Here is a 14,791-nt window from a genome sequence, read left to right on the forward strand (position 1 = left end):
TGTGTTCAACGCTTGTTTACGCGTATATATTGATTCTCAGTTCCAATTTTCTGTCGCCCGAGAAATGCCTTTGATTTCGTGATATATGTAGGCCCAGCGTTATAAACAGAACAAAACTTCCTCGTTGAACTAACAGCGGACCGTCTTATCTGTCTGTTCGACACGACTAGCTGGTATCAGGCAGTTGCACCTAGCCTGCCGTGTTACACTCAAAACCAGATTGTGATGGTGGATTCGGTGCGGCATGTAGGCTGGGACGCGTCATGAAACTCAACTGACAGCGGAAATTTGACTAGATGAACATACACTGAACACACAGTAACATCGTCCTCATCTTGGTTCATCACACTCGCTGTAACCGTTCAGCTGTAACACCCTTTCGGTGCCTAGCTGCCATGCCACCCGAAGGTTGCACGAGGACTGGGACACTGCCAGGTTGTCCAAGCCTAGACCGAGGAAGTCGAAAGACAGAGGCTGGGTTCGAACCACGGAACTTCAGGTCAGTAAACTCGTGCTCTAACCACTTGGGCCATCTCGTCCCCCCCTCGCTGTACGATCCACTATCGTTTCTCGGAGGTTCGCGGACTTCGAGTGTCTTGCTCGATATCGTTGGTAGCTCAGTTTGGTTTCACGACGTATTGTGCGGTCACACGACGGTACAATGTGAAGTGCGCGGTGATCTGGGTTGAAGTGATCTATTGGAATACGTATACACATGACCTTGGTACACATCAATGGCCGTTGCCCACCGCGACAATACAGAATAGCCGCATAGTGACCCACATAAGTGCTCAACTCACCCGTACATGTATACCATTGGTTGACTGTCCACATGCATTTCCGGTAAGTTTTGGGGATAAAGTACGAGCTTCTGGTAGAGTTTGACTATGTTCAAGGTTGAAATGATTCAGTCAATTGGAGAAAGTTTGTAATTGATTGAGAAGTCATCGTTGCAGAAGGTCTTGGTAAACAATCGGTAGGTTTCTTATTTTGCAACGTTTCACCTTTGACACAAAAGCTTTATCAGGCCAAGCGAACAGGTCATCAAGTTTATCATGTTTTAAGGCAGAAGGAGAGCTAATCAGTAAGTCCCATTCAGATTATCACACTAGATCCGTGTTGAGTGTCAATTAACGACTCTTGTCGGTTGGTATGGTTGCCAAAATCTTGCGTTGATGGGTTGGTGGAGTTTCAAATTAGTTCCGATCGAGTTTGGTTCCTTAATCTTCCACCTCGATTTGTTTCGATTGATGATTCACCGCTAGTGTTGCGATAGTTTCTTTTGGGGGAGAAACGTCGGTGAGCTTAATTGTTGGTTCCTTTCTTCTATCTTTATGTTGTACGACGCGATTCCCCCCATTGTGTTATTTTGTTCTGTGCCTATACCACCCTTCTTGTTTTTGACCTGAACGTAAACCGTTCTTTGACCTTGTCATCGGACGTGTTGTTTAAGTTCACAAGTGGCTTTGAGTTGGTATGGACTTTGAGACCCGTTGGTAATTAGCAGTTCCTAAACCGACGTAGTCCCACGATTTGAGGTTTGTAAAGTTTTATCATTTTATTATTGTACTTATACTATCGCATTTGCAGATAAACCTCTATTTGAAAAGTTTGACTTTTGGGGTTTTGCACGTAACTCGGCGTGGTCCAACAGATTGCTGCAATCAACCTACATTAAGTGCAGTTCGGGTGATGACTAATTCTCTTTCTGTACAGGTAGCGAAATCCAACAGGGATTCGTTTGGGACTGCTGTTATCTCATATAAAACGGGGACATCAGAAGTCACTCGAAGGATTCTAAACACGACTAACATGAGGTTAGCTTTCCAAAAGGGAAACTCGACATTCTGCCCCGGTGCGATTGAACGATCACTTCTCGGTGAACAGAACCAGGGACTGTGTCTGCAAAATTGAGTGTAACGACTGCACTAAGGTCTATACGGGACAAACGGCCAGGGGACTTCGCATCAGAATCGGAGAGCATAGGGGGAAAATGAACAGTCCGCCGAGAAACTCAGATGAATATCGTACGTTACTGAAAGACTCGACACTGTGGAACATACACCGAACACAGAAGACAAAATAGATTTAGAAAATGGTGAGGTTTTGAGGCGGGGACTACGGCCCACGCCACACAGACTGATGGCCGAAGCGGTAGAAAACCCCAAGCATCCCAGTGTCAACAGAATAGACTGCGTGGAACTGCCATGCGTGTGGAGAACAGTTTTGGATCAATCGAGCTGAAACGTGTTGCTGTGCGGTTATCAGAAGTAGGAGTGGTCATTACCCTATCGCACTTAACCTCACCCACTTTCCCTCCCTCAACGAAATTACCATAGCACTCACAAGCCCACGAAGACCGACGACATTTACCAGTGACACTCGCAGTGAATCATTAATCGAAGCAAAGTGAAGTGGAAGATTGAGGAACTAAACTCGATCGGAACTAACTTGAAACTCCACCAACCCATCAACGCAAGGTTTTGGCAACCACACTAACCGATAAGAGCCGGTAATTGACTCTGAACACTGATCTGGTTCTCTAATATGATTGGTGCCCCGTCTGCCTGGCCTATTCGGTGACCTGCTCACTTGGTCTGACGAAGCTTTTGTGTCAAAAGCGAAACGTTGCCAAATAAAAAACCCGTCGGATTGTTTACCGAACCCTTCTGAAACGGACTGTTTAACGTTTTAAATCACAAGTGGAAATCAAGTTCCCTGTCACCTTGTTTAACCCACTAGTTTTTTTCTGTGGTTCAGCCTATCTCCGGTTACTTTGCTTATCCGCATTTGTTGGGTAACTTACCTTTTTCGGCTTGCGTGTTTTCCCGTAGTACCTTTCTCGGTCAGCAAGTTGGTTTTCATTCATTCTTTTGCGTGGTGACTACCATACCGAGGGAGCTTACTAACTGCGAGGTCGCGCCGCAGTGACGCGGTGCGTTACCTCCGTGTTAACCGGGCGCCGGAATGCTTATTTTGGTGGATCACTTTAACTTTCACATCCACACGTTTGAAATCGGAACTTTCTAGCGGGCAACAAATAACTACCAGAACACCGCAAATTACTGACACCTGTGAGTAGTGGGTACTGGGTGACCCGCAGGAAGTTCACCCCATGGAGTGCTGTGATGAAGGGCGAGGATGACGTCCTCACGCGCTATCGATAATCTAGACCTAGGGTACCGTTATTTTGTTTCTCTTGTGACAATATTGCTGAACGGAATTCTATAATCGTGGTTCGGTGTCTTAGGTGTGGTGACGCCGCGCACTGCCGGACTAGAACCATTCGATGATCCTACCCAGTGGACGCCAGCCAAAGGTCCTTTTATCGCTTGTTTGCGCTTACAACCGAGGCGATTTATATGATATATAAGTCCCCTTTTCTGTTTGTCAGACGTCACCATCGATTTCGAGGCGTGCTCTCTCGGTTAGTATTCCCTGCGACCGTCGGTTCATTCAATTTTAGATGTTTGCCAATAATCACCATTCCTTTTTTCCTTCCAGATTAAACATTTTACCAAAGAAGGTTTTATTCGAATCGGATATCTCCAGTTGGTACGCTGCTCATTCTCCATCGGAGGCTAACGCAGGTGGTATTGCTTCGAGCAACTAGAATCGCTTTGTTTGAACTATGCATTTCTTTCTCAATCTATTTTTCCTGTGATTGGCTCTGTCACCAAGCCTTGTAGTCCTAACTGATTATCCGTTATACTCGGTGTTTCTCTCTCTCTCTCTCTCTCTCTCTCTCCTTTCGGGTACTCCATTTGTTAACTTGTCTACGGCGATTTCTCTCCACCTGACAACTACTTTACGTTCTGTCTGCGTTTCCTCCTCACCCTTCTCCCAACAGAGTCATACAAACAACTATGGTTGTTAAATCCTTGCTAAGTTGAGTTATTCTTCCTGTATCCCATTTTGTTTCTCAGCACTGATTTGTCCCGATCTGTTGTTTTGTGGTCAATATATCAAACTCTTCAAGTTTTTTTCCAAGGATGGGTCACTACTTGAGGAAGTTTCCAGTGCCCACTTTTTTGTTGCGGCGTCTGCTGTCATGCCGTCATCACGGAGCCAAACACTACACCAAGTTCTTAGATGCGGGTTTGTCTTCATCAAAGAAAATACGTGTACCCTTTGATAAGTGGTCGCCTCGTGCGATATGCCGGGTCATGAGAAGCATAAGTAGTCTGGTGACACGCCACAACACATTTATGTGATCCACACGGTAACTTGAACACAGTCTAGACAGTTTTTTCACACGAGTGTATTGTGCTCTGTTTGTGCTGTGAGACTAACGTTACAGTCAGCAGGCGCTTCATTCGAACAGTAATGCTCCGATAGAGAGGTTTTCCGAGTAGACCCCCATGTTCAAAGCAACGTTTCTCTTGGCGTGCGATCCTCCACGAAGCACCGAGTATTCTTTTTCCCCATGGTGGTGTCTATGGTCCTTCAACCGCCGCTGCCATTCGGATGCAGTATGTTACTACTGAGTAGTTACTCTGTAACAGCAGCAGGCTGCGGGTCATGTGGCAAATCCATCCGCATTCGTCACATGCTCCCGTGCATGGGAATGACGATACGACGACATAGCCTTATTTGGAAACTTTTGTGTTGCAACGGGTTAGACGAAGGACACCAGTGACGGGGACATTTCGCTCTGAAGCTCAGGCTATAAGTCCTTTAGAAAGCCAATTTGGCGAGAACGCAGGTGCAATCATGGCACCACTATCGAGGTATGCTGTGGAGTGAACTTATTCTGAAGTACCTACGTACCAGCGCTGTGTTCTTGTTCAAGGTGTGCCAGCATGCGCCGATGGAATCGGAAAGTTAGTCACTTAATGGGTAGGACGAAAAACAACCGAGTAGAGGCTTTCTTCGATTGATTACCAAGAATTTTTCGTCATTGGATACAACTTCTGGTGATTCGTGCGATCATCTAGAGCAGCGCCCTAAGTGATACCCCGGTTTACTGTTGCCTTCAGACGAAACGAAGCTCCCAAAATATCCTCATTAGCTTAGATCCAAACACGCTCCAGAAACAGTGATTCACCGAGGGTCGGAGCTTTCCCTCTGGGCCAGTTTTTCGACAGATTTGGTGGAAGGTCTCACGGAATTATGTAATGTCGGCAGTGTTCCGTTTCACTCGTGTGAAGCACACACGGACCGCTAACTCTTATTATTTTTCTGACTTTTCCGCCGCTCTTGGTTGTCCTGTTAAGAAACTTGATAGCTCAAAAACCGCGTATCAACACTATGTTTGTATTCAGGAATTTAACTCTGACAAATACTTATGTGTATAAATTTCAGACAGGGCAAAACTCGGATGTGAAGTACATGTTGAACAAGGAAACTAAGCTTTCAGATGATCAGTCCTAGAAGCTCCTCAACTTACTGGAGCTTACCGGATGTACACATTAATGATCCCTTACGACCATGAGTGCAGAGTCTTGTCGAAGTGGAATTTGAACGAATACTCAAGCGTCGACGTAGTTTTTTTTCAGTCATATCCATTGACTTCTTCCAGAGTAAGCCATTCGCCGGGTTCCCCACTCTCTGTGAACTAGTGAGCATATCGTATAACTCCGCAACATGAGGAGTCTGTATTTTTCTGGTTTTCGCCTTCATGTCACAACTAGAAGCCTAATTTTTTCCGTAGTGAGTTATGGTATGCGGCCATCGCTCTCCAGCGACTGGTGTTTTCGCGCTCAAGTAGGTTCGATTTGTAATTCAAAGTATAAAGTAGCAACTTTTGGAGTCTGTGCGATGTATCAATGACGCTTGAGAGCTTCCCAAAGATGTGGTGGAGTAAGACATTGAATTGCTTTGTAACTGTCGTTTACTTCTATGTGTGCTATGCAAAACGTCTTCGGAGCATTGCCCGAATCTGGTGGGACACCGGATCAGCAATTCTGAAGTACGTCGAATGGTATTCGGGAGAAATAACTCACCCTCGATAGATGAACTGATCACACTGCATAGGTTGCGCTGGCTTGGTCACGTGCTGCGTATGCCAGTCGACCGACTTCCTCGAAGGGCTCTTTTCGCACAACCACGTGAAGGGTGGAGGAGAGCCAAAGGCGGCCAAACAATGACTTGGCAGCGAAATGTGAAAGCCATTACCAGCAAACCATTGCTCGCTGTAACGGCTTTCACTAGTCGGTGTGTTTGTGTCTCTGTTGTCCTGTCTTAGACCTGATTTTCAATATATGTAAACACCTGGCAAGATATGAGCAAAAATACCTATCCCGCAAAACCCCAAAATTGCAACCAAAAATCTGCCCAGTGGGTTTCAAGCGTGTGTCAAGCTACTGGGTCGTTTGGTCAATCGATCTTCACAACCAGGACAGTTACTGGGTCGTCGTTCGACCAGACGGGCACACCAATCACATCGGTCATGCGTGAACACGTTCGCCTGTTCAGATGTGATAATTCAGATGCGTCTAACGTGTGTCGGTGAAGTAGTGGTTACGCGCTCGCTTCACATGTCAAATGTTCGGGATTCGAATCCCGGCACGGCCATCGGATATGCACTGCTGGTGAGCTCTAATAGAGGCGACAATTCAAGTCCATCGCTTCACCGGAATAATACGCCAGAACAGGAACACGACCTCTCGAACGAGAGGGTGTGGCTATGAACAAAATACCTACCCCTCAAAAACCCGAAATGAACGAAATAGTTGAATCCACTCTACCTTGTTATGTTTCAAAAGTGTTACGAATGTTGCCTGAAAAACGGAGTCGTCAAAGTAAAGGAGGATTCAAGCTAGTTTTCCTAGTTTGCTGATATCGTGATACCTGAATTTCTTACTTGTGAATATAATTCTCCAGCTACTTGGCTGCCAAAAGTAGCATAAGGTTGCGTTCCTATATTCTCGTCCCCCAGAATTGCTGAGTTGTAAAACATTAATGAGACGACTGGAAATAAGAGTACATTTGGAGCATTTCCACTAGAGTCATGTTGCATTTTTATGTCTACGCCCTCTAAAGGCCTTACACAGGAAGTTGTAAAAACCGCCTTTAGCGAGGTTTGGCATCAAAGGATGTTGCGGAAGAGCAGTGGCGGTATCGGAAGTAGGGTTAACTGGACGTTCGTTTAGGGGGAATCGAGATGAAGTTAACTCGGTTGGTTAGTAAAAGAAAGCCTTCGCCGTGGAGTTATTTGTTAGAACATACCAACTGAACAGTTACAAACTATTGGAAAGGGAAGCAAAACGAAAACTGAATATCCATCTTTTCTTTGAACGCGTCTATTTCAACGCACCTGACTGTTGCTCAAATCCAAGCAAATACTACAAACAGACTCCACAAACTCCGCAACAGACCTCACTTTTCAAGAGACGCAAAGCGGATTTACAAGACAGCATACTACTCGTATGCCTCCCCCATCAGTAGTATGACCGTTACATTGTCAGGGGTAAATGGGAGATAAGTAGGTCTAAACTCGCGGCATAATGTGGAGCGCGTGTACCCCATAGCTAAGCGACAACGAATCGTTAGTGTGAACCGCCTTACCAAACAGAGGCGCACCAGAATGTTACGTGTGTGAGAATGAGTGGGAGGTTGAAACAAGCTAGAATTTCATTCACTGCTCATCTTCATCTCTGCGCGAGATCAGAGGATGCAGCGGCATTTTCAAGAAAGAAAATATGGCTTTATTTCCGTTTATATTAGTTAGACCTTGACAAAGAATAGCACCAGACGTTGAACAAAGCTGATATAGTGACTCAGCTTGAAGGAACTAGGTGAGTACAATTTAGCACGGTGCCAAATACAGCGAAGCGGATAAAACTAAAGTCGAACCTCAAATGTGACTCCAATAAAATGCAGGTAGGGGTAGAAAAGTACAAGGCTCAGATGAACGGACGGGTGGGCACACAGTCCAGGAGTGAAAACTAAAAACGGGTAGACATATAAAGCAATTGTTCAGACCAATGAGAATGTATGGGCAGGTTCGTGATGACAAACAGGCAAATGGAGCCACTCGTCTCTTGAGAGCACCGTGTCAAACAGGCCCGATTTAAACACGTGAGTTTTACAAATTTACCTATGCAAAGAACATTAGCACTGCGTGCCTCGAAGACCCAAGATGAGGGTACCCATGGCAGTTATCCACCGAGCAACTGACGGCCAAATTTTAACCCCTGTGAAGCCAAAAAACATGACAGTATAAGTTGAAAATTTTTTGGGAGTAATCGCGCGTTGAATCACACAAACAAGCCCTTGTACAGACAATTGTCTACGAAGTTGTGACGCGCACATCACCAGTTTCCCGTCAAGCCGAGGTGACAGATGAACATAAAAAGTGAATATTCATTTGTTGTTTATGTCTGACATGAATGTTTGGATCAATCACACAAGTGCAACAAGTCAAGTAACCTGAATCATAGGTGCAATCATCTGATGGAATGCCTTCGCATATACGACCCTAGATATTTTTCACGATGTTAACTTGGCGACAGTAGTACAATGTCCTGCCGGTTGTGCGCGCAACGCATACAAAAGACGTTCAACTGAGTGAAATAGATGAAACACCCAGCCAGTCGCCCTTCCGATTGGTGCTCAAAGCCTCATTAGCTGGGTTCCACGCCATCTGGTTAGGCAAACAAATCGAGAAGAGTAGCTGGATGAAAAGAACTCTATTTTATTCCACCAATATCTTCCCGGAGACCCGTACCTATAATCGATAGGTACTATCATCGGAAAAAGGCGGAACCACAGGCGCTTTAAACAACTTCAAACTGCACCTTTGCTTCTCGAGCCTGTCACATGGTGTCAATTAGCAGGCGACTTACTGACACATTTAAACAGAGGAGGCCTCTGCAGTGTGTAATTTATTTATATAAGTTGCAAGGCGGGAATAAACTGGGAAGTGTCTAGCCTGTTGCGTGTACTTGTTAGATCCGAACGTCGACGACATAAAAACAGTAACACCTCGCAGCGCTTTTCGAGCACAACCTCGACGACTTTTCCACACTCGACCAAAGGCTGCAACCCTCTTGAGACTATTCAAATGTGAGTGTTGCTCGTCAGCCTATTGGTACACTTGAATAGCATTCGTGTTTGTGAATAAAGCAGGATGAGGATCTTGTGTGGCTCATTCAGCTCAGAAATATCACGAATGAGAGAACACAAAGAGATCCATTCGGACCCTCAAAATGGTATAGTTCGCGAACCCTCCAGTTGTATTCGCTGTTAAATGGCATAGTTCAACTGGCAACATGTTCTTAAAAGAATGCAAGTGGTAGGATAAGTATTCTCACAAAAGAGGCTAATTAAGCACTGAAGATGTTGAGGTAGTTAAACGGGCGAAATCTGATCAAGTTATGGAGCAAGCAGTCACACACATTTACCTGCATCGGTTGTTCCAGCTGGGTGAACAGAAATTTTCAAGAAATGGACGGAAGTGGAAACCCACACGTTAACTTTTGAAAAAATCGTCAGAATTAAGTAAGGTGTTCGTTAAGTTACGATTATAACCTAGGACAGAACTGTCCCCCACGCGATAAGGAACCGTCACGTGGAAGTCAAAGGAGATGATGGGTTGCGGGGATGAGGAAGGCCTAATCACAAGGGGTCAATCACTTACACGATACGTAGACCGAAAGGAAGGGCAAATGACCATCAAAAATGAGTATATATCCCAATTTTTCAACGTGCACCATATTGACGAAAAAACGTTTTGGGAATTACACCGTACGGGAACACTCATCAAAACAAATTCAGAACAATCGGGGTATTACAGTAGGAGAGTGGTGATAAAAATGTCGACAAGCATCTTGCAGAATTCATATGACACCACACTCCGGATCGATAAATGAGCGAAAGAAGAGACAACAGTGTCATATACAACTTAACGTTTATCAATCTCTCCTGTCCGGTTAATTCCAAACAACCGTATCACAAGGGCATCAAACATTGTTCTATTAAACTAATAAATATTGAATAGATATATTTCGTCATCAGTGACAGTGGGCTTTCGAATTGTTGAAATCTGCACTCATCAGCCCCTTTTCCCCAAGCGAAACATTAAATCTAAACGATAACTCTTTGCCTAGGTTCACTGAGGTTCACCAGCTCCTCGGTGGTCAGTTAAAGGCACCTCGCCAACATGACTCTGAGCGGGCGGTGGAGTTGTGTGTCCGCATCACCTCATCGTACCGTTGCGTTTCGTGTCCACAATATCGGTGAAGCGCTACGAATGTGTCCATATGCAGTGGCAGTTCATCAATTCAAAAGAGCCTTTCCAAAATTAGAAGCTTAACATTTATTTTAATGGGAACACTTCAGACCGAAACGTCACCCATCTTGGAAAGTAACGGGAATGAAGGATTCACATTCAGACACACTCCAACATCACCACTACTGGTGTAAAATGAGTAATTACTGACTTGTGTGTTTAGAGGTTTTTTGCTTCAGCCCGTGATCGGGAACTGTTGGCTGGTGCATTCATGGGAACAACGTAGATCAAATTTCGCGTACCAACAGAGAAATCTGCCATTCACTCTCACCGGCTCGACGACGGAATGACCAAGTATTCCCACAGATGAATCTCAAACGGTTGATTTGCTTTGGGATAAAGCATGCAATGATTCAGAAGAAATAACTTCCAATTTTGTATGACGCATGATGGATACGGTAATACCGACGTCAACTTCGAGCACATCAGCGACCAGCTATGTCCGTTCCATCAAGACAGTAGACGACTGTAATGTTTGGCGCGCAAAGAAGCAAATTGTAGAGAATGACCTCGTGTAAACCAAAAAGACCAATCGTGTATTTTGCACCAAGTAACTCTACATGCTGGCGAGCATGCAGTTTTCAAATAGTGTGGGGAAAACCGCACCTATGCTTGCTGCGAACACGCATTGATTAAACACGTCATTAAAAGGCGTAGGTTCTTGTGGGCGGAAGCGGTAAGAGTCGGTTAAAACGGCAGGAAAAAGTTAGTTTGATGGACGGTGGCTCGCCGGTACCGTGCTCACCGTCAACTGCGTATTCATCCCGAAAACGGGTCGGCGAATGTGGCTTTTAACTAAGTAGAGTTTTCTCTGTTACAGTAAACTCTAATGAGACTAGATAGACTGCATCTCTCCGAAATCCCGCGAGTTCACTGGTGGCATAGTTGTACACAGAGTAGGTAAACACTTATTCCGAACAGAAAGCGATACATTGTTGAAGTGGATGCATTGAGAAAAAGTCGAATAAACGTAATTTGAAATCGACAGCGAACGAAACTTACCCACGACATCAACCCTTTGAGTGAATGTGTATATCTGCTCGCCCTCTGTTGCGGAAAACACACAAGTGACGTTGAACGAGCATGGCTCCGTGTAGCCCCCCGCTTTTATCGGCTTGATGTTCGCCTTTTGTTCTGCAACTGTCACCGCAGCACACGTCTTCCCAGCCTCATCCAGAGTCGCCTTCCATGTGCCCGCCAATTTATCAGCAGTGCCGGCTGGAAGCAAATCGCATTGTAGTTCTTTCGTATCACCGACTTGTAATACCGGGTTCCCACTCGCGCCACCGTCCAGCGTTCCCTCCAATTTCGCCGCTAATAATACGAACATTTGAATTATCACGAATTACTCCACACATGGGTGGCTCATATCATACTAAGCAGAACCAGTGAACAATTGACCAGAAACTCACGCAAGACGCGAACAGTGATGGTCCCCTTCACCGTTGATCCGTCATCAGTCTTTGTAAATATGCACTCGACTGTCGTGCTCCCCACATGTGCATAAGTTCCAGGATCCGTGGGCGGCTTGATTGTAGCAGTCACGTTGTCGAGCAAGATCAGGTCAGTGGTGGTCTTGAGGTCTACCAGTCCGAATGTCCCTTGTGGTTTTGGTGGATCTGCTTGTAGACTACACTTGATAGTTTCTGCTGTTCCTACGCGAACGAATCCGTTTGCCGGTTCGAACACCACAGTTGGACCAGCGGCTTCTGTAAACGATACGAATGTGGATCACAAATCAAATTATGGAGCAATGAAATTTTTGTAACATTCAGCCATGAATGGTGTGTTGAATGGTGTCCACGAACTGATGGGATTTGAGTGATCGTTCACGCAACTTTTCATTCCAAATTCATTTTTGTGTAAAAACAGATTGTGTTGCTACGTACTATTCAATGGAACTTTCCCTCTCCAAAAGATGTGTTCGTCAGGTTCCTTCTCAGTGATGTATATTCTGAAAAAATTTAAACCAGGTTTCACTGCACCACAAGTTTGACGCATGAGTTCTATTCCCCTTCCATAATTGGCTTGAACACCTTCCTAGCTGAAATCAGGGCAAGTCTCCGTATACCCGTTGCATCGTAGTCGAGACTGCTTTCTGGGGGGCAAGCCTGTGTCTGCAGCCCGTTTCCTTCGAGGCGACTAATGTAGAACAAATATAATTTACAAAACAAATTCTATCTATGCCCCGTTATTCCACCATAGTACTTGAAGCCCGCTTGCAAAGCTCGGTTGCCTACCGCAATGATTGAGCAGTCAGAATATTATCTACTTGCTGAGACTTAATTAGTAGTAGGTTTTTCAAGATAACAGACTACATAATCTCGAACGACGCTCCAAGTAACATATGGGATGCCCGCTTTGCAGCTCATTCAGCTGTAAGGTGGAATCATAAATTCGCTCACTAGCCGGAACTCAGTTCAATCTCACATCAAACCACATATTGCCGTTAGAAGAGTTTGTGAGCGTCGATTTAAAATGGGGAAGAATTGTCATGTAGACAAAGTCAACACAAATATCACGAATGCATTATTCAGAGTCTCGTTTTGATATATCGTTTCATACAGTGCGGCTATTTTTAATGTCGTTGAATTACAGGCAGTTCTGCTGCCGAAAAACAGATGACACAATTTATACATTGGGCAACCCCCGAGGGGTGACGGCACACCTAAGCACAGAACGTGCGAGTCTCACATGGCAACTCGAAAATACCGCTGAATACCAAGATTTCTCACAATGAAAATTTGACGATAGCCTAATTACAAAAGATGTCATCTGCTTTACTCAGTGGAGAATACAATAAAGGGGCATTATCTTACCTGAATGCACGACATACTGTAAGCAAATCAAGGCCACTTTGAATGAATCTGATTTCGTCATGGTGCTGACGGTGGACCAGACGGTTGGCGAAACTCTCATTATTTATACAGTTTGCTACTGATCGCACTTCATATACATCTGTTTGGGAGTCGAGTCAAAAACTCATTTGGCTCCAACAATTCTGTGTTGTGATCACGGGAACGCCATCCGTACCAAACTCTATGCATGTGTTCAGTGGATTCAAAAAGGCGTTGCTTGTATTCCATCGATGTGAAGACGCGCCAAACACGACTGATGTGAATACATGCTGCTCAACTAGTCCGACAGAAAATCTTGAAGATAAATAAATCAGAGTTTTGAAAACTGACAGACTGATTTGCTTTACCATCAATTTGTTTGTTGCACATGTGTGAAAGTGTGGACTGTTGAAAAAGCACTGCTTAACTTGGTACTATGGTTTTCGATGCCAATTGCATGCAAGTACACGGAAGAATCTTGAATAAACTTTCATCTGATTGTGTGATAAACTAATCTCTTATTGTTCCAAAGCCTAGTTCACTGGCTACATACGTTGGGCAAACAAAGCCTGTTTCAAATTAGGCCAAACGAAATGTGTTCACAAATGTGTTCCTTTGAGCACACCAGCAAGCTCCACTGATGACAAATTTTCATGTGGACAAACCGCTCTATCTGCATTGCGTGTGACTAAAACGCACGTACTAGAAAATGGATGGAGGTTTACACCTCTGTATAACTCAACGTTCCCAAAAGCCCATGTGTATCTACACATCAATCGGTTAAACCGGATACTATTTGCGGTTACACATCCAAGTTTCACCTTGGATGTGTGTGTGCCCAACCAAATGCTACGGTCTGACGAGTACTTGTGTTGGTCGTTTATCGTGCCATCAGAAATGAATTCATCAGTGAATTCAACTCCACTAAATGACTTGCGACACATCGGCACTTTTTGATATTGTATCCAAAAGCCAATAGTGGAACATTCGCCTTTCCCGTTCGGACGCAATTTAGAGCGACAGGCCATTCCGAATCAATCATGATTTATTTATTGTGAAGAAAAGAATAAAGCTGGACAGCGAAATGACCTTCATACACTCATTCAGGCAATCTGGATAAAAACTGACATCAAGAACGCTACTGGTACCAATCAGCGGTTGCGCAACCGAAAACGCGCTTTCTAACCGCCTCGATACGGATTCGCCGATATCAAACTAAACGAATAATGCTTCTGAGACAATGATTATAGGACACCTGAAGACGTCTCAAGATGTCTTCAACACGGCTCCTTCACTGCCGTACAACAACGATTTATTTGAAAGTCTTATCATGAAGAATAGCACGAAGCTGGACATGGAAGGGACTTAGTTCTACCCTACTTCAATCACTTCGAGATGCCTATACCTCCAGACACTCTTTTAGGCAATCTGGATAGGAACTGACAACAAGAACGCCACTGACATAGATCAGCAGCTTTATGATTCAGTGTCTCAAACTTGACGCTGTGAGGATCATGCAGTCCCCATCCTGAAAGCAGCACCGACGGCACCCTAGCGATTAAAAAATCTCATCTACTAAGTTAAGGGTTGGCCACCTCCCTGCTTCTTTATGATTCACTCAAACTTGACGCTGTGAGGATCATGCAGTCCCCATCCTGAAAGCAGCACCGACGGCACCCTAGCGATTAAAAAATCTCTCTCACTAAGTTAAGGGTTGGCC

General features: G+C 44.8%; 1 protein-coding gene across 1 annotated transcript; it reads right to left on the reverse strand.

Annotated features, from left to right (window-relative positions):
- Positions 1–5,848: 5,848 nt before the first annotated feature.
- On the reverse strand, positions 5,849–13,114 carry T265_11877 (hypothetical protein; the record flags this gene model as incomplete). Its single annotated transcript, XM_009178682.1, has 5 exons — positions 5,849–5,906; positions 5,946–6,189; positions 11,237–11,548; positions 11,647–11,943; positions 13,054–13,114. The coding sequence occupies 5 exons, from the start codon at positions 13,112–13,114 to the stop codon at positions 5,849–5,851; spliced, it is 972 nt and encodes a 323-aa protein (XP_009176946.1).
- Positions 13,115–14,791: the final 1,677 nt, after the last annotated feature.

Source organism: Opisthorchis viverrini (assembly GCF_000715545.1).
Source record: "Opisthorchis viverrini unplaced genomic scaffold scaffold1367, whole genome shotgun sequence".
NCBI classification, from domain to species: domain Eukaryota; kingdom Metazoa; phylum Platyhelminthes; class Trematoda; order Opisthorchiida; family Opisthorchiidae; genus Opisthorchis; species Opisthorchis viverrini.